Here is a 21518-nt window from a genome sequence, read left to right as displayed (position 1 = left end):
CCTCTCTGGTGTCGGGCTCCAGCCGTCTGCCATGTTGTAACGTTAGGAACTTTATTGATGGCTAACTAACTAGCTGGGTTACCAACATACACACACGCGCGCTATGTATACAGCAGCAGGCATTTAGCCAATCTTGTAGCTAGTACTTTTCACAAGCGTCTGCTCGTTGCATGGTAACTACAGTCTGCCTGCCTGGTTGGGTTTCTGGCGAGCAATCCAACTATTTATTGGTTCACTACCGCCACCTACCGTGGGATACATTCCAGAGCAGCAGAATAACCCCCATCCACTGATAGCAGGTAAGATAATATCAGTACAATAATATTCCCTTGCTGTAAAAAGTTTAAGAACCCCTGATGTAATTAATTAAGACAAAAATCTCTCACAAATAATTGCAATTTAAAAAGCTTTATTGGCAATGCACGTTTCAAACAGCACAATTCAAGTACAGATAAGTGTAGCTACATCAGATACATGCTAATTTAGTTTAAATGTGATCCAGTCCTCCAGTCCCAGTTCTTTGCACTCTTTTGACATGCTTCAGACCAGATGCATGCTCCACTTCAGTGTACAATGGTTCTGAATTTGCATATCAATGTGTTTGAAGCTTTTACTTTCTGCATCTCTCTGCTGTCTTTCATCTGAAGCCATATCCTCCAGGGTCTAAACAGGTGTAGATTTCCATCTCTGTGTGGGAGACCAGATATTGCAAGGAGACCAGTAAGGGGCCCTCACCTCTTCACTTTGGCCAAAGGAGACCTAAGACCCCAATACCAGTGACACTGCTCTAAGGTTGGTGCTGTCCTTTGGATGAGACTGTGGAGACAGAGGTCTTATCTGTCTGGTTACTAAAGATGTCATGGCACTTATGGCATGAGTAGAGGTGTTGACCCTGCTTCTCCTGGCTATATTTCCAAGCCTAAACATGTAAATCCAACTCATTATCATAGGCTGTATGGGGATCAATATCATTTTTGTTTTGTTAATAATGCTGCATGTCTCAAAAGATAAGAATGAGACCAATATATGTATTTTGCTAATCATAGTTCCTGTCTCTGAAATTACATTTGTGTGTGTTGTAGGAGTAACCAATACTCAAAATCTGTGTGTGTGTCTGTGTGTGTCTGTGTGTGTGTGTGTGTGTGTGTGTGTGTGTGTGTGTGTGTGTGTGTGTGTGTGTGTGTGTGTGTGTGTGTGTGTGTTAGAAACAGTAGTTGGCCATTATTTCTTTGAACATCTCAGTTTGGGCAGCAGCCACTGAAGAAACCTGTCAATCAAAAACCACAGGAGAATAAATAGTATTATAAACTGGGTTGTTCGAACCCTGAATGCTGATTGGCTGAAAGCCGTGGTATATTTAAGCAATAAGGCATGAGGGGGTGTGGTATATGACCAATATATCACGGCTAAGGGCTGTTCTTACACACAACACAACACGGAGTGCCTGGATACAGCCCTTAGCCGTGGTATATTGGCCATATACCACAAACCCCCAAGGTGCTCTATTGCTATTATGAACTGGTTAACAACGTAATTAGAGCAGTAAAATGAAATGCTTTGTCATACCTGTGGTACACGGTCTGATATACCACGGCTGTCAGCCAATCAGTATTCAGGGCTCGAACCACCCAGTTTATAACAGACCGTATACCACGAATATGGCACAACATTTCTTTTTACTGCTCTAATTATGTTGGTAACCAGTTAATAATAGCAATAAGGCACCTCGGGGGTTTGTGGTATATGGCCAATATACCACGGCTAAGGGCTGTATCCAGGCACTCTGTTGCGTCGTGCTAAAGAACAGCCCTTAGCCGTGATATATTGGCCATATACCACACCTCCTCGTGCCTTATTGCTTAAGTTTGCACTTACACATCAGATAGCTGCTCTTTCTCTGCTACCTCATTCTATTTCTCTAACTCTCTAGTCTAGTATTCCCTGGTTATGTTCCACTTCTCCCTCCTCTATTTCCTCACCTCTTCCTCAGACTCTTCTTTTCCTCTTCCTTGTCCTCCTCCTTACTTTCTCCAACATTTCCCATCAGTTGTATCTTACTGGCCTCTTGTTTTACTACTTTTTTGGCCTTGCCCTTCTTTTTCTTATTGACCTTCCCTTCCTGAATATTTTGGACAAGGAGATAAAGTAATGTAAGCTTATGGGTTTTCTCTTCTCTTGAGCTATACTATACTATAGAAGGACTTATGCTATACTATAGAAGGACTTAAGGCCAATATTCCCTTCTTGTATTTCCTCTCACCTGTGGGGCCACTCCAGCCATTTCCTGGAGCAGCTTCCTGCCGGTCTCGCTCAGGTTGGTGATGGGAGCCAGGCGAGGGCTGTGGCGGTATGGGAAGTTCTCTGTTCGGGGCAGAGCGATAATGACAGGGCTGAGAGGAGTCAGAGGCCTTGGGACATTTACTGGGTAGGGAGAGCCTACAGCAGAGGGCAGGGCCCGTAGGGCTTCAGCCAGTGTCCGGGGTGCTGAGGTCACAAGAGGAGAGAGGCCATTCTTGACAGATACAGGACCTGAGACCTTCCCTGGGCTCTGTCGGACCAGAAAGTAAAGTAACATATAGGAAAGTGCTATCTTCAACACAATCTGTAGAAATACCTTCTAACTACTCTATACACATTGCAGATACATGACTACACTCAATAAGTAATTACCTGCATCATTTCCAATCCCCCATGTATATATAAAAAAAAATATATATATGCAGAACTTACCAGGAAGTCTGACTCATCGAAGGAGTGGAGAGACAGATCATCATCCTCGTCCATATCCCTCACGTCAAGCTTTGTCACTTCTCCATTCTCAACTTTCAGAGGTGGTGTCCTCCTTTCACGATCCTCATCATCACACTGTGTATCAGAGTCAACTAGTCAGAGACCATCCTCCTCACAGTGATGTCACTCAACAAAGCCATGGACGGTAGGGTACAACTCTTACCTCCGATTCACAGTCAGTGAAGGAGTAGATGGAAAAGTCATCAGAACTGGAGGATGAGATCACGTCATCATTTTTTCTCTCTATCAGCCGAGTCACCCTTCCAGACTGAGTAGACAGAGAAAGGCATGTACTCATGGCAGCCATAGAATACACTGGCATTAACCCTCAAGGAAATGTAGAATACGTAGGCAATCCAACATGGTTGAACAAGTACTGAGCAATACATGGGTAACTGAAAATGCAATAAATGCAACTCCCATAACATTAGGCGTGGGGCTAAAGACCTTCCATAGTATAGGATTCTTTAGCATCTCAAATGGATGATTGTCAATTCAACCAACCCAACCAAAATGGCCATATGAATCAACAGATTGATCTATCTGTTGTGTCTCTATGGGAACAGCAGAGATGTCTGACCTGGCTGAGAGGCTCTGGATTGACGCTCCATCCATCCCCAGATGTTTGGTCCTGCCCATAGCTCACAATGATTGGCTGTTAACAGTAAAGAATGAATTCAACATTGCTTTGCTCATTTTGGCCTTGAATTGTGTATCAATAAATAATATAAGTACTGTTATGTGGTTGAATTTGAATGTAACTTACAGGCCTTTTGTGGATCTGAGGGGTCTGCACTGAAGTAGACTGTCAAGACAGCATTCAATGAGGATAGATAGGGATATCTGCATTTGCTTTAATTCTGATAACTGCAGTTTGTACATGCAGAATGCATAACTAATGTGTATGTGTTTTTGTTTCAGGTCAGATATGACTTACAGGCTTTGGCCTTCTGTGCACCTTGCCGGTTGGCCACAACACGGAATCAGGGCTGTTCACCCTCACTGGTTTCAACTGTCAACACAACACTCAATTTAAAATGTGATAATATAACAAAAACAGGACAAAACAAACAAATATTTTATATTTACCACATAAGGGCGGCGTCTTAAAGCTCTTTTTATTCTCTCATCATTACGATCCATCTTTCTTTCTGAGGGAAACATTTCCATCAATTAATTGACACAAAACACATCCTGACTCACACACACAAAGATGGCATCCCAAATGGCACCCTATTCCCTATATATGTATATTTATGTTGGGAAGGAGGTGCCCCAAAAGGCCAAAGATTACCTGCAACAACCTGAGTGAAGAAAACTATTGTACAGATTAAATCAATCTGAACAGTTTATGTAGTGAATGAATGCATGGTTACGTCATTTTAGGTCACAGCTTTATGACTGCGCATAATACGTCACAAGAAAAAGGCCTGTTTGGAGCCGGACTGGTGGCATCATCTTCTCACTGGTTGTAGCTCAATAACGAACGTGATGTGCTTAACCAGTTATACTTTTGATACCTGTTAGTATTGAACGCCCTCACCTTCTTCATGAAACTGATCTCAAGCAGAGGTCGACCCTCGCTTTTAATTCGCACCTTTTCCGTGTACCCCAGAGAATGAAAATGGTTCTTCAACCCAAAAAATCCACAACATTTTCGACAGCTTTGGCCATTCTACCATTCTGGAGGAGATAAATGCACACTCGCGCTGGTAACGCTAGCTACTGGAGTTCGTGTAATTTATTTAAATTTGCCTTGCTAACTACAAACAAAAATAAAGTTCTAAAACCAAGAAAACTATTTGTAATATACCTCCTCGCTATCCTGTAATTTGAAAAAACGAATTTGAATTGAATAATATAAAAAAAATGCTCAACCATCATTCTTCACTTTTAATCTATATCCAACGTCACTAAATTTCTCACCACATAGAACCCCCATAATGCTCTGTGGCATAACCCCAATACAACACACTAGGGCTGCATTCCCAAACACTTAAAATACACACCTTCTCCCCTCAGCCCTCAAATAAAGTGGACACTTCTGATTTTAAAAAACAACAAGTTTTTCACCTTAATTTAACCAGTTAAGCTAGTTGAGAACAAGTTCTCATTTAAAACTGTGACCTGGCCAAGATAAAGCAAAGCAGTTCGACACATACAACAACACAGAGTTACACATGGATTTAAAAAATATATATATTTCACCTTTATTTTACCAGGTAGGCAAGTTGAAAACAAGTTCTCATTTACAATTGCGACCTGGCCAAGATAAAGCAAAGCAGTTCGACACATACAACAACATAGAGTTACGCATGGAGTAAAACAAACATACAGTCAATAATACAGTAGAAAAATAAGTCTATATACAATGTGAGCAAATGAGGTGAGATAAGGGAGGTAAAGGCAAAAAAAAGGCCATGGTGGCGAAGTAAATACAATATACCAAGTTAAACACTGGAATGGTAGATTTGCAGTGGAAGAATGTGCAAAGTAGAGATAGAAATAATGGGGTGCAAAGGAGCAAAATAAATAAATAAATACAGTAGGGGGAGAGGTAGTTGTTTGGGCTAAATTATAGATGGGCTATGTACAGGTGCAGTAATCTGTGAGCTGCTCTGACAGCTGGTGCTTAAAGCTAGTGAGGGAGATAAGTGTTTCCAGTTTCAGAGATTTTTGTAGTTCGTTCCAGTCATTGGCAGCAGAGAACTGGAAGGAGAGGCGGCCAAAGGAAGAATTGGTTTTGGGGGTGACCAAAGAGATATACCTGCTGGAGCGCGTGTTACAGGTGGGTGCTGCTATGGTGACCAGCGAGCTGAGATAAGGGGGGACTTTACCTAGCAGGATCTTGTAGATGACCTGGAGCCAGTGGGTTTGGCGACGAGTATGAAGCGAGGGCCAGTCAACGAGAGCATACAGGTCGCAGTGGTGGGTAGTATATGGGGCTTTGGTGACAAAACGGATGGCACTGTGATAGACTGCATCCAATTTATTGAGTAGGGTATTGGAGGCTATTTTGTAAATGACATCGCCGAAGTCGAGGATCGGTAGGATGGTCAATTTTACAAGGGTATGTTTGGCAGCATGAGTGAAGGATGCTTTTTTGCGAAATAGTAAGCCAATTCTAGATTTAACTTTGAATAAACAGGCGTACAGTCAATAACACAATAGAAACAAAAGAAAGTCTATATACAGTGTGTGCAAATGGCGTGAGGAGGTAAGGCAATAAATAGGCCATAGTAGCGAAGTAATTAAAATTTAGCAAATTAACACTGATGTCATGCCCTGACCATAGTTTGCTTTGTATGTTTCTATGTTTTGTTTGGTCAGGGTGTTATCCGAGTGGGCATTCTATGTTGTAAGTCTAGTTTGTCTATTTCTATGTGTTTGGCCTGATATGGTTCTCAATCAGAGGCAGGTGTTAGTCGATGTCTCTGATTGGGAACCATATTTAGGTAGTCTGTTTTGTATTGTGGGTTGTGGGTGATTGTTCCTGTTTCTGTGTCTTTTTTTATGTCACCATACGGGACTGTTGCATTTTTGTTGGTTTGTCCATTTATTGTTTTGTAAGGTTATTCAGTGTTATTCGTTAATAAAAGTAACAATGTATTCATATCACGCTGCGCATTGGTCCTCCGATCCTTCTTACTACTCATCCTCAGATGAGGAGGACGACGAACGTGACAACTGAAGTGATAGATGAGCAGATTGTGATGTGCAAGTACTGGTGTGCAAAAGAGATACTGGTGAGAGATACTGGTGTGCAAAAGAGCAGAAAAGTGATGACGTATCATGACGTCTGATGAGTTGACACTTGCAGGGCAAGGGGCGAGGGAAGAATTATTTAATTTTAAATGGACCGCCCAGAAATGTGTCACTTGTTCATCCCACGGTTGTGTTTTCAGTCATCATGGAACTGTTGTGTGTGCCTTATATGCACTACAGTCAATTATGATTGCATTTCATATCTTGGCTAGAAGACAACACCTTCGCAGACATCCAATGTTAGCCATCCTACTATATCAGGTAAATCGAAAATTACAATGTATATGTGTGATGTCAGCGAAAGTTATATGCTTTCGTGTTGTTGACTATCATAAAATGTGAAGACTGTATATTATCAAACCAATTCTCCATGTGTAGTTTAATTACGCAATTAAACTAATCATGTAACTTTAACGAGGAAGTTGGGGCAACACGGAAAATTGTTGTTTATAGAGTGTCAATTTCCCAAATATAACTCCCCAGATATTTTCATATCTTATCAAAACAGTCTCTTATTAATGAATTTTATTACCTCTTCAGTGTCATTACTGAATGTTGCAAACCCTTGGATATCTGCACCAACCTTAGCATAGAATCATGAATCAGCAAAATATAAATTGTCTTAATTATTTATTTACCAACTTAATCAGAGAATTACATAAAACACAATCACAATTAGTTCATACATGGGTTACTTAAACAGGTCAACATACACAAGGCTGCGGGGCCAGACGGATTACCAGGACGTGTGCTCCGGGCATGTGCTGACCAACTGGCAGGTGTCTTCACTGACATTTTCAACATATCCCTGATTGAGTCTGTAATACCAACATGTTTCAAGCAGACGACCATAGGCCCTGTGCCCAAGAACACAAAGGCAACCTGCCTAAATGACTACAGACCCGTAGTACTTACGTCGATAAGAGCTGAATGAGTCAGGTTACTGGCAGAGAGCAATTTCCTGGTTACGCGCATTCCACATGATATCGACCTGCGTTCCATTGCTTCTGTAGACATAAAGGAATTCTCCGGTTGGAACTTTATTGAAGATTTATGATAACAACGCCCTAAAGATTGATTCTATACTTAGTTTGAAATGTTTCCTTCGACCTGTAATATAACTTTTTGAAGTTTTTGTTCAAAGTAATGCTCGACCTGCATGAGCGTTTGGATATGTGTACCTAACGCCCTAACAAAAATAGCTATTTGGACATAAATGATGGACATTACCGAACAAAACAAACATTTATTGTGGATTTGGGAGTCCTGAGAGTGCATTCCGACGAAGATCAGCAAAGGTAAGCGAAGATTTATAATGCTTTTATGAGTTTTGTTGACTGCACAATTTGGCGGGTAACTGTATGGCTTTCTTTTGTGGCTGAACTCTGGTCTCCGATTATTGAATATTGTGCTTTTGCCGTAAAGCTTTTTGAAATCTGACACAGCGTTTGCATTAAGTTCAAGTGTATCTTTAATTCTATGTAAAACATGTATCTTTCATCAAAGTTTATGATGAGTATTTATGTTATTTGACGTGGCTCTCTGCAATTTCTCTGGATATTTTGGAGGCATTTCTGAACATGGCGCCAATGTAAACTGAGGTATTTGGATATAAATATTAACTTTATCGAACAAAACATATATGTATTGTGTAACATGAAGTCCTATGAGTGTCGTCTGATGAAAATCATCCAAGGTTAGTGATTCATTTTATCTCTATTTCTTCTTTTTGTGACTCCTGTCTTTGGCTGGAAAAATGACTGTGTTTGTCTGTGATTTTGCGGTGACCTAACATTATCGTTTGTGGTGCTTTCGCTGTAAAGCCTATTTGAAATCGGACACTTTGGTGGAATTAACAACAAGATTACCTTTAAAATGGTATAAAATACATGTATGTTTTAGGAATTTTAATTATGAGTTTTCTGTTTGAATTTGGTGCACTGCACTTTCACTGGCTGTTGTCATATCATCCCGTTAACGGGATTGCAGCCATAAGAAGTTTTAAGCTGCTGCTACTCTCTGTTTATCATATATGCATGGTCACTTTAACTATACATTCATGTACATACTACCTCAATTGGCCTGAACAACCAGTACTCCCGCACATTGGCTAACCGGGCTATCTGCATTGTGTCCCACCACCCGCCAACCCCTCTTCTTACACTACTGCTACTCTCTGTTCATCATATATGCATAGTCACTTACTTTAACAATACCTACATGTACATACTACCCCAATAAGCCTGACTAAACAGTGTCTGTATATCGCCTTGCTACTGTTATTTTCAAATGTCTTTTTACTGTTGTTTTATTCACCTACACACACACACACACAACTTTTCAAAGCACTTTTCTCTACCGTGTTCTCCACTGCTTAATTTTTGCTGAAAGACGCTTCTGCCGAAGCGGTTATGCCGACTAAAGATCCGGACGCTCCCAGGTGTCCCGAAATGGAATCGCTTGAGCCATCATTGTCCCTTCGTGAGTGTTTGCCAGAATTGCCTTTTTTATGGTAATTGGTTGTCCTGACGCACTTGATAGCCTTGTTGAACCTCACAGTTCCGGGTACAGTGAACTCATTTTGCCGTTTGCATCTGTTCAAAAAACTGGACATGTGTATAGCCTCCAACTGTCCAAGGCCATGGGATGTTATGGAATGACCTAAGGGGAAAGTGTAGACAGAAACCGAAGTGTCACAGTAAGCTGCCAAGCCCCAGTCCACCACGATAACGAGTCCAAAGCTCAGTCCCAAAGTCAAGGTTATGACCGCGACTGTCCTTGTTGTTCACCACCTCTGATATAGGACAGGTTTGGTGTAGCCCGGTCTGTCTGGAGTCCTTCTTTGTCATCAACAGCAGCGACTGGTTGTGCGTTCCGGACCATAAGGAAATCATAAAGACCCCTGAACATATTAACTACATTCGGACATTGAATCTAAACTTTCTTTTTGCAGATCACAATTATGCCCACTACCAGAGCCAATACAGGAATCACGCAAATTAATAAAACCGGGTTAAAAATAGTTGGTCGATCCGGTGTAGGGTCAAACACAACATCGTGAGTGTGGTTACCTAGGAAAATAGGGACAAGACGTTCTTCGCATGTGGAATGAAGAATACATACAATACAAAAATCGTAATTTGAAAAATGAAATCCGTCTTTACACCTACAGGTGTGTCTCTTAGTCAGATCATAATAAGCTCGTGTTTCAAAGTTTAGGTTGGGATCACAGTATGGTTGTAGACGACATATTCTTTCCCGGTTGTACGATGTCATATATTCGTCACTCTTACAAGGTGTACACTGGGGATCTTCACAGGTTCCGCTGTCACCCAACCTGGTCCCAGGTGGACACTTGCAACAATTGTTGTTCAATCCACAGCCTTTGCTCGGGGTAACAAGAAGCACCAGCACCAGTAATGTAAACATGACTGCGAGATGGTTTGAAGAAAGAGACCGCTCTCTTAATCCTAGTGAAATATTTCACAACGGTCCAGCCATGGAGGAACCGTCCAACCAATATTAAACATGTGTAAGCAGAAACTAGGCAGGGATCGTCCAACCAGAAACATCCAGCCATGGAGGAATCGTCCAACAATGTTAACCACTTTGGTATAAGTGGAACGGTAGCGTCCCACCTCGACAACAGCCAGTGAAATTGCAGGGCACCAAATTCAAAACAGAAATTCCGTAATTAAAATTCCTCAAACATACAAGTATTATACACCATTTTAAAGATAAACTTCTTGTAAATCCAACCACAGTGTCCGATTTCAAAAAGGCTTTACGGCGAAAACACACCACGCGATTATGTTAGGTCAGCGCCTAGTCACAGAAAACCATACAGCCATTTTCCAGCCAAGGAGAGGGCTCACAAAAGTCATAAATATCGATTAAATTAATCACTAACCTTTGATGATCTTCATCAGATGGCACTCACAGGATTTCATGTTACACAATAAATGTGTGTTTAGTTCGATAAAGTTAATCTTTATGTCCAAAAACCTCAGTTGAAATTGGCGCGTTATGTACAGTAATCATTGTCTCAAACAAACATCCGGTGAAACCGAGGAACATTCATCCAACCGAGGACCATTTATCCAATTTTGGGCTCATTCATCCAACCGAGGACCAATCATCCAACCGAGGCTCATTTATCTAACCGAGGACCATTTATCGAACTGAGGACTATTTACCAACCACGGCTCATTTATCCAACCAACGGATTGTCTATGGGAGAACATTCACCCAACCATAGGTCATGTGTCCAAACATGTTCAAACTGTACCATATATAAATTCACAGCAACTCAGTTCCACTATTCACAACCTCGGTCTGTATAATGAATTCCCAGTTATTGAAGAGCTACAAGCACAACAGTTATTGAAGAGCTCAGGACCACCTTATATTCTGCGCCGTCGTTTAGGTAGAGCTCGGCGACCTCGTGCCCCTGCAGACACAAGATCTTCCTCTTCTCACTGGTAGACGGGGTTGTATCCAACTCGGAGCCCGATAGCGGACTCTTGTCAGATGTGGGGCATAGCGTTTCAAAGATGTAACAGACCGTCTTTGTACTGACACAGCCTTTGTCTACAATGAGCCCCAACCCATTTAATCTGTTCTGGGCGTTTGACTCAAAGAACCTAGACAGGAAGGTGCGGTAGAGAGATCCCCTGATCCCGCCTAGGTACAGGTACATAGCTACTGTTTTATTAAAGTTGACATTACCGTGCTTATCCAGCATGACCTCGAATGAGTCGTGTTGCTTTCGAGTCATCGGCAGCAGGTATTTGTCCTCATCGGCGATGTCGAAGAACACTCGGAACCTATCCTCACTTGAAGTCAGTTCCCTAAACTGAAGCTTGGTTGGGCGGTTGTCAGGAATGGCAAAAAGCAGCTCCCTGAAGGTCGACATGTGCATGTAGAAGCCATCAGTACGGCCACCAGGTCCGAGTCTCCGGTCCACACAGTCACACTACCTTTCAGAGCGTTTGCCAAATCCACGAGCAGCGTGTCACCCTAGACACGCGTCCCTCAGTGTTGACAATTGTATAGTGTCGGGGTCCGCGAAAGTCGCCAGAAAGACGCCATCGAGTCCCTCAGGCCTGTCTATCGAACCGTCGGCGTAACTGGGATCTACGTCGGACAGCTCACGCTCGGGAGGTTGCATATCTTCGAGCGTGTTCACAAATACGCTTTCGTCCTGGCACTCCTGGTACTCCAGGTACTTCAGGTGGAACGACACCAGGTTATCGACCAAGGTTCCCTCTAGGAGCTCATCCTCGGAGGAGTCTCCCTTCACGCCGGTCACAAGAAACAACATGTTTTTCATACCCATGTCGGCCAACAGCTTCATCATGGTGTATTCTATGGCGCACAGATTACACTTAGAGAACTCTGTGAGGTGCAGGGGGGCGGTTTAGTCTGATCTCCCTCACGGCTGGCTTCTGTGCTCCCACGCCGTCCTTTACAAGCACTACACACCGGCTGCCTGCATTTTCCAAGATGTTACCACACACCAGTGTTCTTGCCATGCTTAATATGGACGCCTGCGAATCACCCTCGATGTAGTCACTTTCCTTGACTTTGTGGATTACCATGAGATGGTCTATCAGAGTCCAATCCTGTCACTGACACGGCCTGTCAATCAATTCAAACGGCGCCAGGTGAGGGTTTGCAAGCACTGCGTGGATAGCCTTGTGTTTCAACCCCATTTCGGTCAAAGTGTTATCCGGTCATCTAAGAGCCAAATGGAGTAGGTCTATAGAAACAGAAACAGTTCCACCACGGGAACTTGTTGCATATACTCTTAGAAATCGTTGGCCTTAAACAACTCCGTATGGTAACCTGGTTGGTGCCTGGTCTGACTATCACCAGATACGCAGCAGACCGCTCTGCCATGCTGGGGTACGTGAGCGAGAACATCAGCCACGTAAGCCACAGTTGCGTGTTGTATCGCCACAAGGTGGCCTGGTCAAGAATGTCTTTGTTTCTGGTCTTAAGCTCCAGCAGTGCTACGTTTCCGGTCACGGTGTCGTGGGCCACTAGGTCCACCTCTGTGTAGAAGCCCCATGTGCAGTGGATGGACTTGCAGCCCCGCGTACAGCCGTTGTGGTACGTGTAGGATCCGGGTTTACGGGACCTATCGGGCGTTGGCACACCGGCAACCTTGAGGCCTGCGCAAATGGGAGCAAGACGCAGAGCCTCGAGCTGCGTGAGAATGAGGCGGGATACGGGGCCTACGTCGCACAGTCTCTTCTTTCCGTTGAACACGCCCTTGCACTGAGAGTCTACCGCAACGCCTATACCGGTAGATATATGGCTCCTGTCCCACAGGCGTCTGCAGGCTTCTGGAGACAGGGCTTTAGACATGAACAGTTGCAGCAGCGCTTCCTTGTGACCGGATGAGCGCTTCCTGCAGCACATGATAGAATCTAGGCTTTTGGTCATACCCTGAACCTTGTACCAATGGTGGTCGGCTGTAGACTTTGCTCACAGTGCACCACGTGAGCCTCGGAACTTGATCACAGGGTCTTGGAGCTTCATTGTATTAAATGTTCTAGGATTGTTAGGTTGCTGTGATAACCGCATCCCTTTGAGTGAAACAGAAAGTGGCACCGTTAAGTTACTCCTAGTGTCGCAACGTGAGTAAGTAAGGAAGGACAACCCAGAAAGGGGGAAACAAGAACTCAGGGATCCCCCAAGAGAGACATGAATCGCAAGAAACCGAGCCTGGGAGGCATCGAGTCTCTGATATCCACGAGCAAGCATCTGTTTAACAGCAGAATGTCAGCCGTCCCTAACGGCATCATCCTGAGCGTGGCGCGTTTCAGCGGCAAGCTCGGAGCCTTCATCGCTGTCATCACCTCTCTCATTGTGGGGTTTCTGACCATCCCTAACAACATTCTGTACTTCATCAACAACAAGCACGGTATGAGAACCACGGGCAAGCTGGACGCAGACTCCACGTCATCACCTCCTTCCGAGGGCAGACCCGACTACGAGTACGCTTACATCCACTCGGGGATAGCCCTCATCACGCTCGGGTGCCAGCATGGCCGTGAGTATAGTACTCAGCTACTTCGCCTCCAAGAGCAAGCGCAAAATGGACGACTCCGAAGGCCCCTACAGGCGTCCAGAGGCCGTCAGGAGCACCAGGACCGTGATTGCGTGCCTCATCATGATGAACATTGAGCTGTTCATGGCTGTGATCGCGGGCTGCATGGAATTGCTGTACCGACCTCTGATCAGCGATGCTGAGGGGCAGAATAACATGGAGTGTGCTATCGCCGTGTTCAACATCATAATCTACATCATGTACGTGGTGACCATGGTGCTGACGTCAACCGTGCTAAAGGGGAAGCATGAAATAATCCCGGTTGATGTTCAGAGAGACATCCCGGAGGCTGTGACCATACCGTCCTCAGCTCGAGACTACATGAGCAGAAGCATCAACCCTTACAATTCACAATCCAGCTTCATGTAAGGAACTCAAGGCTCTAACATCTCCGCCTCCGCCTGAGCTGAGAAACAAAGGGAGCCTAGAGCTGGAACGCACCCGAATCGCACGCCCTACAGGCTGTAATTTTCAAGGAACTCGGAGTATGTCGTGTGTTGTGGTTACAGCCCAGTTGTCAGGAGCTGCATCAGCAATACACAAAAGCAGCTGACCTGACCTGGTGCTTCAGAAGAAATTAAAACAATGTCTACAGCAGTCTCTCCAGGATAGACCTTACGTCTCCTTCGAATTAGTTGTTATGTAACACGTTTTCTTTGTCTTTTTTTTATTAGTTCTTTGAACTGAATAATACACTGGCCACAACAAGGGAACAATCGTCCAAATAGCAGAATAGGGTCCTGTGTGATTGGGCAATCCCCCTTTGTGTTTTCTCACTTGTCACAGCGATATAGACGTGTGTGTCGTGGATCAACCTGTGGTATCTATGGGAATAAATGACAAGGACCCAATTTCTTTGAGTCTGGTCTCTCTTTATTGACACACGTTCAACAGAAAAGAATATGAATAGGAACATAGAAAATATTCACAGGTTTAGGTTCATATGAAACCGTACAGTTGTCCGGACCATATAGCTGCTACACTTCACTTCTTTATTACAACCAGCGAAGCGTTGCAGATATGGCAGTGTCAGATATTGCAGATATGGCAGTGTCCAGACACTCATTTTTGAAGAAAGGGTAAATGCAGCAGCCCACCAGGCATCTAGCGAATGATAGAGATGCGCGTTATTACTTTCATAATGACAACTGGGTACCACAGAAATGAGAAAATAATCATATCAAGACTATCAGTGGAGTCGGCAGTGGAATATGAGGAGCAGAATGAATGGTTTCCGGAGTCTGAATCCAACATGGTTGTGATGAAGAATCATAAAACACGGGACGAGATGTTAAAACTGTCCATTTTCCCAATATATGGTATGCACTCACATGAGATATGCCGTGATGTTGACAGAGTGGCATGGGAGGTTTATTTCTTAGACTGGGTTAAGATGTCAATTTTGGGACACATCCTCAGTAGTGTGCCTTCGAATCAGTGGGTGTTTCGGCCTTTAACTTCTTATGGCTGCAAGGCCGACGTCGGTACACTTATGACAACAGCCAGCTCAAGTGCAGGGCGCGAAATTCAATTATTATTATTTTTTTAAATATTTAACTTTCACACATTAACAAGTCCAATGCAGCAAATGAAAGGTACACATCTTGTGAATCCAGCCAACATGTCCGATTTTTTAAATGTTTTACAGCGAAAACAGCACGTATATTTATGTTAGCTCACCACCAAATACAAAAAAGGACAGACATTTTTCACAGCACAGGTAGCATGCACAAAGCCAACCTAACTAACCAAGAACCAACCAAACTAACCAAGAAACAACTTCATCAGATGACAGTCTTATAACATGTTATACAATAAATCTATGTTTTGTTCGAAAAATGTGCATATTTCAGGTATAAATCATAGTTTACATTGCAGCTACAATCAGAAATTGCACCGAAAGCAGACAGAATAATTACAGACACCAATGTCAAATACCTAATTACTCATCATAAAACATTTCTGAAAAATACGTAGTGTACAGCAAATGAAAGACAGAAATCTTGTGATTCCAGCCAATATTTCCGATTTATTAAGTGTTTTACAGCGAAAACACAATATAGCGTTATATTAGCTTACCACAATAGCCAGAAAGACAAGCCATTTCCCAGCAGTAAAAGTTAGCGATCGTAACAAACCAGCAAAGGATATCTAATTTTTGACTAACCTTGATATTCTTTATCAGATGACAGTCCTATAACATCAGGTTATACATACACTTATGTTTTGTTCGAAAATGTGCATATTTAGAGCTGAAATCAGTGGTTATACATGTTGCTATCTTAGCTACTTTTTCCACAACGTCTAAACAGCAACGATATTTTTCTGACACGTTTTCTGACACACATATTCTGACCAAATAGCTATTCATAAACATAACTAAAAAATACATGTTGTGTAGGAAATGATAGATCCATTAGTTCTTAATGAAATCGCAGTGTTAGAATTATAAAAAATAACTTCATTACGACATCCAGCTTCGGTATAGTTCACATAAACATTTACATTACATTTACATTACATTTAAGTCATTTAGCAGACGCTCTTATCCAGAGCCACTTACAAATTGGTGCATTCACCTTATATTCAGTGGAACAGGTGGATGAACGCAGTGCCCTTGTTTGGGTGTAGGGCCTCATCAGAGCCTGAAGGTGCGGAGGTGCCGTTCCCCTCACAGCTCCGTAGGCAAGCACCATGGTCTTGTAGCGGATGCGAGCTTCAACTGGAAGCCAGTGGAGAGAGCGGAGGAGCGGGGTGACGTGAGAGAACTTGGGAAGGTTGAACACCAGACGGGCTGCGGCGTTCTGGATGATGCACGACAGATTTATGAAATAGCATCATAAAATGTTTCTTACTTTTGGTGATCTTCCATCAGAATGTTGGACAAGGTGTCCTTTGTCAAGAACAATCGTTGTTTGGATTTAGAATGTTCATTTTCCCTCTTGAATTAGCAAGCGCACTTGCCAAGTGGCTCGAAGCTCTCCATCGTCAACAAACGGAGGAAAACATTAACACGGCAAAACTCCCGAATATTTTTGAAATAATCTGATTAAACTATATTGAAAAAACATACTTTACGATGATATGGTCACATGTATCAAATAAAATCAAAGCCGGAGATATTAGTCGCCTATAACGGCAGCTAAACAGAAGGCAAATCCAAGTCCCCTTTCGCGCTCTCCAGAAAACAGGAAATGGGCGGACACGTCATACAAAGAGCTTATATTCCACTTCAGACCAAGATAAACACAAAATTTCTTCTCTCACCGCCTCTTGACATCCAGGGGAAGGTGTATGAAGTGCACGTATACTAATACGTATCATGCCCATGTATAGGCAGGAAGTAGAACAGAGCATCGATTTCAGACATTCCACTTCCTAGTCAGGAAGTTTGCGCCAAATGAGTTCTGTTTGACTCACAGATATAATTCAAACGTTTTTAGAAACTAGAGAGTGTTTTCTATCCAATAGTAATAATAATATGCATATTGTACGAGCAAGAATTGAGGACGAGGCCGTATGAAATGGGCACCTTTTATCAGAGCTACTCAATACTGCCCCTGCAGCCATAAAAAGTTAATCACTAAACACCCTCATCAAAGGTGGCCAGCTAAAGGGTGATCAAACCTTAGCTTGTGTCCCATGCCCAATTAAAATTTCCCACGGGACTATGCAAGGCAGGGGTGTCCTCTTCCCTGAGCCAGCTCCACAGCTGACCGCATACCTCATATGCCCTCCTCAAGTTGGTGGGATCTGAATTGGGTTCTCAGGTGGGGGTGGGGGGTCAAGAAGTTATAGCCCAGCAAGGGTCCTTCCGTTTGATCCAGATCCACTGTCTGCCTCTTTCAGCTGCTTGAGAAACTGCTCTGACGGTCTGCCGCAGAGCCTGTCCATGGATTCCAAGTTCTTTCAGCAACCTGATGGTGGAAGAAGCCACGAATCCTCTGCATCCCAGACTTTTGCATTCCAGCCACGCTGAGTTGCGTCTGCTGCCAACTCTGTGTAACGCAGTTTCTTACGCTCGTAGGCCTCTTCAACAGAGTTTCCCCATGGGACTGTGAGCTCTATGATGTACACAGCCTTTCGTGAAGGGGACCAGAGTACCATGTCTGGCCTAAGGTTGGTAGAAGCAATCTCAGGTGGAAAAATGAGTTGCTGGCCAATATCGACAAGCATCTTCCAGTCCCGGGCCATGCCTAGGTGTCCAGTTTCTGGCTTTGTAGGAGGATGCTTGGGCCTTTTCTGTCCCTCCCGGATGAATGTTGTTGTTTTGACGGGATTGCTTGTTTTTGGAGGTAATGAGTTGGTTGCACTCCTCTTGGTCTGAAGTGCTGCAGCCAGGCTCTTGAGGACCCGATTGTGCCTCCAGGTGTAGCAGCAACGTGAGAGGCTGGTCTTGCAACCTGTCATTATATGCCTAAGAGTCGCTGGAGCTGGGCAGAGGGGGCAGGTCGGGTCCTCGCCATACCATTGATGTAGGTTTTTTGGTGATGGAAGCACATCATAAACAGCTCTTATGATGAAGCTGATGTTGCTTGCCTCCATTTGCCAAAGCTCACTCCAGTTGATCTTTCTCCTCTCCAGGCCTTCCCACCGCGTCCATTGCCCTTGTTTAGCAAGAGAGACAGCCTTTGCACTTCTTGCAGTCTCCTCCTGTCTGCGCACCTCCTCGACCACCAGCTTCCTGCGTTCCGATGTTGTTGCCTTATGGAACGTTGGTTTGCTTGCTGCCAGGCCAAAGCCTCCTCTTCCATGCTGGATATTCCCCACAATGTCTTGGTGTCTCAGGGCTGATGTTGCTTGCTGAAGATGTCCATTTCCGTCCAGTTTGTAGGGGAGGTGCAGCCTTGCTAATGGTCTGATCTTTGGAGTCCCTCAATGTCATCTGAAGTCTTACTTTAGAGCACTTGTACTCCTCCGTTAGACTTATAAGAGGTAGTTCAAGGACCCCTTTGCCATAGAGGCCGATGTTACTCAGGCATCGTGGGACACCCAGCCATTTCTTCACGTATGAGGTAATGGTTCGCTCCATCTTCTCCACTGTTGTTATTGGGACCTCATAGAAGGTGAGTGGCCACATTACCCGGGGGAGAAGTCCAAACTGTAGGCACCAAAGCTTGAGCTTCCCAGGCAGCAGGGTCTTGTTGATGTTCTCAAGACCGTCGGCGATGTCCTGTCTTACTTGCTGCACTTGATCTTTATCCCGGAGGCTTTCGTTGTACCATCTACCCAGGCTCTTGACGGGTTGCTCAGACACCGTTGGTATCGGGTCATCTCCAATGCAGAACCTCACATCTTTAAGCTGTCCCTTGACTATGGAGATGCTTCGAGATTTACTTGGCTTGATTTTCATCCGGGCCCTCTTGATGTTATCCTGCAGTTTTGCAAGTAGCCGCCTGGTGCATGCTGCAGTGGTGGTCAGTGTAGTCATGTCATCCATGTATGCTCGGATAGGTGGGAGACGGAGCCCTTCCTTAGTTCTCTCACCGCCGACCACCCATCTCGATGCCCTGATGATGACTTCCATGGCCATAGTGAAGGCCAGAGGTGAAATTGTACAGCCTGCCATTATGCCCACTTCCAAGCGCTGCCATGTTGTTGTGAAGTCAGGTGTTGTGAAACACAATTGCAGGTCTTGGAAATAGGTCTTTACCAGTGTAGTGATGGGTTCTGGTACGTGGAAAAAGTTGAAGGATTCCCAGAGGAGTTCATGGGGAACTGAGCCAAAGACATTGACCAGGTTGAGGAAGATGACATAGAGGTCTCTCTTGTCCTTCTTAGCTGTTTGGATCTGGTGTCAAATCATACTAGTATGTTCCAGGCAACCAGAGAAACCAGGAATGCCTGCTTTCTGTACAGATGTATCAATGTACTTGTTCCTTTCCAGGTAAGTGGACAGCCTCTGTGCTATTATACTGAAAAAGATCTTCCCTTCGACGTTGAGAAGGGAGATTGGTCGGAATTGACGGATGTCTGTTGCATCCTTCTCTTTCGGGATTAGCACACCACCAGCCCTTCGCCATGCCTTTGGTATTATTTCCTTCTGCCACACTATCCTCATGAGCCTCCAAAGAAAGCGTAGAACATCCGGGGCGTTCTTGTAGAGCTTATATGGTACTCCATTAGGCCCAGGAGCCGAGGCCGCTCTTGCTCGTCGGACAACGTTCTCTACTTCCTTCCATTTTGGAGGGTCAGTGTCCAGATTGAATTCTGGTGGTTGAATAGGTGGGATGTCATGTGGGATGATTATCTGCTCATGCCTTTTCATGTCCTGGTGGACCTTTTCCAGATGTTCTTCCAGTTCTGGCTTTTTTTTCCTCGATCTCTTGCTGCCTCCTAGATTTGGCTGGCGCGGGTGGTGTCTTGCCACTTCTCCTTTCGTTTACTCGAAAGCGCTCTTCTCCGTAGTGGTAGATAATGTCTCCCATCCTTTCAAGCTTTTTCTTTGCTGTTCCTACCTGCTGTTCCAAGATTTTTGTCAGGTCGTTGTTGATTGTTTCCCACTCTCTCTTTTCAACAGCTTTGGGCCACTTCACACTCGGTCTGTACCCTTTGACCTTTTCCTCTTTTAGAGGTCTCTGTGGTTGGGTGAGTTCATCCACCGGCATTTCTGTGCTTGTGTTATCCTCCTCCGTTACAGGGGTGCTGATACTCTGCGAACTTTGGTTTGCGTCCCGTCGCTGTGCTTCATTCGACTGATTTGACTGGCTGCTTCGTAAGAAGTACTGGTCAATGCGAGGTCCCTGTCTCTGCTCTCCCAAGCACCTTTTCCTCCCTTGATGGATCCTTAACCCCCTTGCCGATGTTACTCTCTCCCAACCACAGCTGCACACCTGAAGTGTGTGTCCTGCTGCTGTTATGGTTTACCTCACCCTCTCACCTTCCCCCCCTACTCACAAGGCAGGCAATACGCTTGACCTCATCTTTACTAGATGCTGTTCTTCCACTAATCTCATTGCAACTCCCCTCCAAGTCTCCGACCACTACCTTGTATCCTTTTCCCTCTCGCTCTCATCCAACACTTCCCACACTGCCCCTACTCGGATGGTATCGCGCCGTCCCAACCTTCGCTCTCTCTCTCCCCCGCTACTCTCTCCTCTTCCATCCTATCATCTCTTCCCTCTGCTCAAACCTTCTCCAACCTATCTCCTGATTCTGCCTCCTCAACCCTCCTCTCCTCCCTTTCTGCATCCTTTGACTCTCTATGTCCCCTATCCTCCAGGCCGGCTCGGTCCTCCCCTCCTGCTCCGTGGCTCGACGACTCATTGCGAGCTCACAGAACAGGGCTCCGGGCAGCCGAGCGGAAATGGAGGAAAACTCGCCTCCCTGCGGACCTGGCATCCTTTCACTCCCTCCTCTCTACATTCTCCTTTTCTGTCTCTGCTGCTAAAGCCAATTTCTACCACTCTAAATTCCAAGCATCTGCCTCTAACCCTAGGAAGCTCTTTGCCACCTTCTCCTCCCTCCTGAATCCTCCTCCCCCTCCTCCCCCCTCCTCCCTCTCTGCTGATGACTTCGTCAACCATTTTGAAAAGAAGGTCGACGACATCCGATCCTCGTTTGCTAAGTCAAACGACACCGCTGGTTCTGCTCACACTGCCCTACCCTGTGCTTTGACCTCTTTCTCCCCTCTCTCTCCAGATGAAATCTTGCGTCTTGTGACGGCCGGCCGCCCAACAACCTGCCCGCTTGACCCAATCCCCTCCTCTCTTCTCCAGACCATTTCCGGAGACCTTCTCCCTTACCTCATCTCGCTCATCAACTCATCCTTGACCGCTGGCTACGTCCCTTCCGTCTTCAAGAGAGCGAGAGTTGCACCCCTTCTGAAAAAACCTACACTCGATCC

At 44.7% G+C, this 21518-nt stretch overlaps 1 protein-coding gene across 3 annotated transcripts; it reads right to left on the bottom strand.

Annotated features, from left to right (window-relative positions):
- Positions 1-418: 418 nt before the first annotated feature.
- Positions 419-7020, bottom strand: LOC129819061 (uncharacterized). Of its 3 annotated transcripts, XM_055875587.1 has the most exons (10): positions 4334-7019; positions 3880-3941; positions 3728-3802; positions 3557-3595; positions 3371-3445; positions 2954-3058; positions 2731-2865; positions 2261-2548; positions 1980-2119; positions 419-1267 (listed from the first exon to the last, which is right to left on the bottom strand). In XM_055875587.1, exons 2-10 carry the CDS (start codon positions 3931-3933, stop codon positions 1222-1224), a joined length of 957 nt encoding a protein of 318 aa, XP_055731562.1. In that variant the 5' UTR covers positions 3934-3941; positions 4334-7019; the 3' UTR covers positions 419-1221. The 3 variants fall into 3 exon arrangements, with proteins under 3 accessions (XP_055731562.1, XP_055731560.1, XP_055731563.1); XM_055875585.1 differs by having other exon boundaries at positions 3880-7020; XM_055875588.1 differs by lacking the exon at positions 1980-2119 and having other exon boundaries at positions 3880-7004.
- Positions 7021-21518: the final 14498 nt, after the last annotated feature.

This window comes from Salvelinus fontinalis, chromosome 21 (genome assembly GCF_029448725.1).
Source record: "Salvelinus fontinalis isolate EN_2023a chromosome 21, ASM2944872v1, whole genome shotgun sequence".
NCBI lineage: Eukaryota > Metazoa > Chordata > Actinopteri > Salmoniformes > Salmonidae > Salvelinus > Salvelinus fontinalis.
This window is presented reverse-complemented; position numbering and strand designations above follow the sequence as displayed.

Bases quoted from the DNA above. Each gene is read 5' to 3' on its own strand.
- LOC129819061 (XM_055875585.1), bottom strand. From the start codon at position 3,960: ATGGAAATGTTTCCCTCAGAAAGAAAGATGGATCGTAATGATGAGAGA. The intron at 3,059-3,370 runs GTCAGACATCTC...CTGTCTACTCAG, and splicing joins ATCCAGAGCCTCTCAGCCAG to TCTGGAAGGGTGACTCGGCT. The intron at 1,268-1,979 runs GTGAGGAAATAG...TTTGATTGACAG, and splicing joins AAGAAGAGTCTGAGGAAGAG to GTTTCTTCAGTGGCTGCTGC.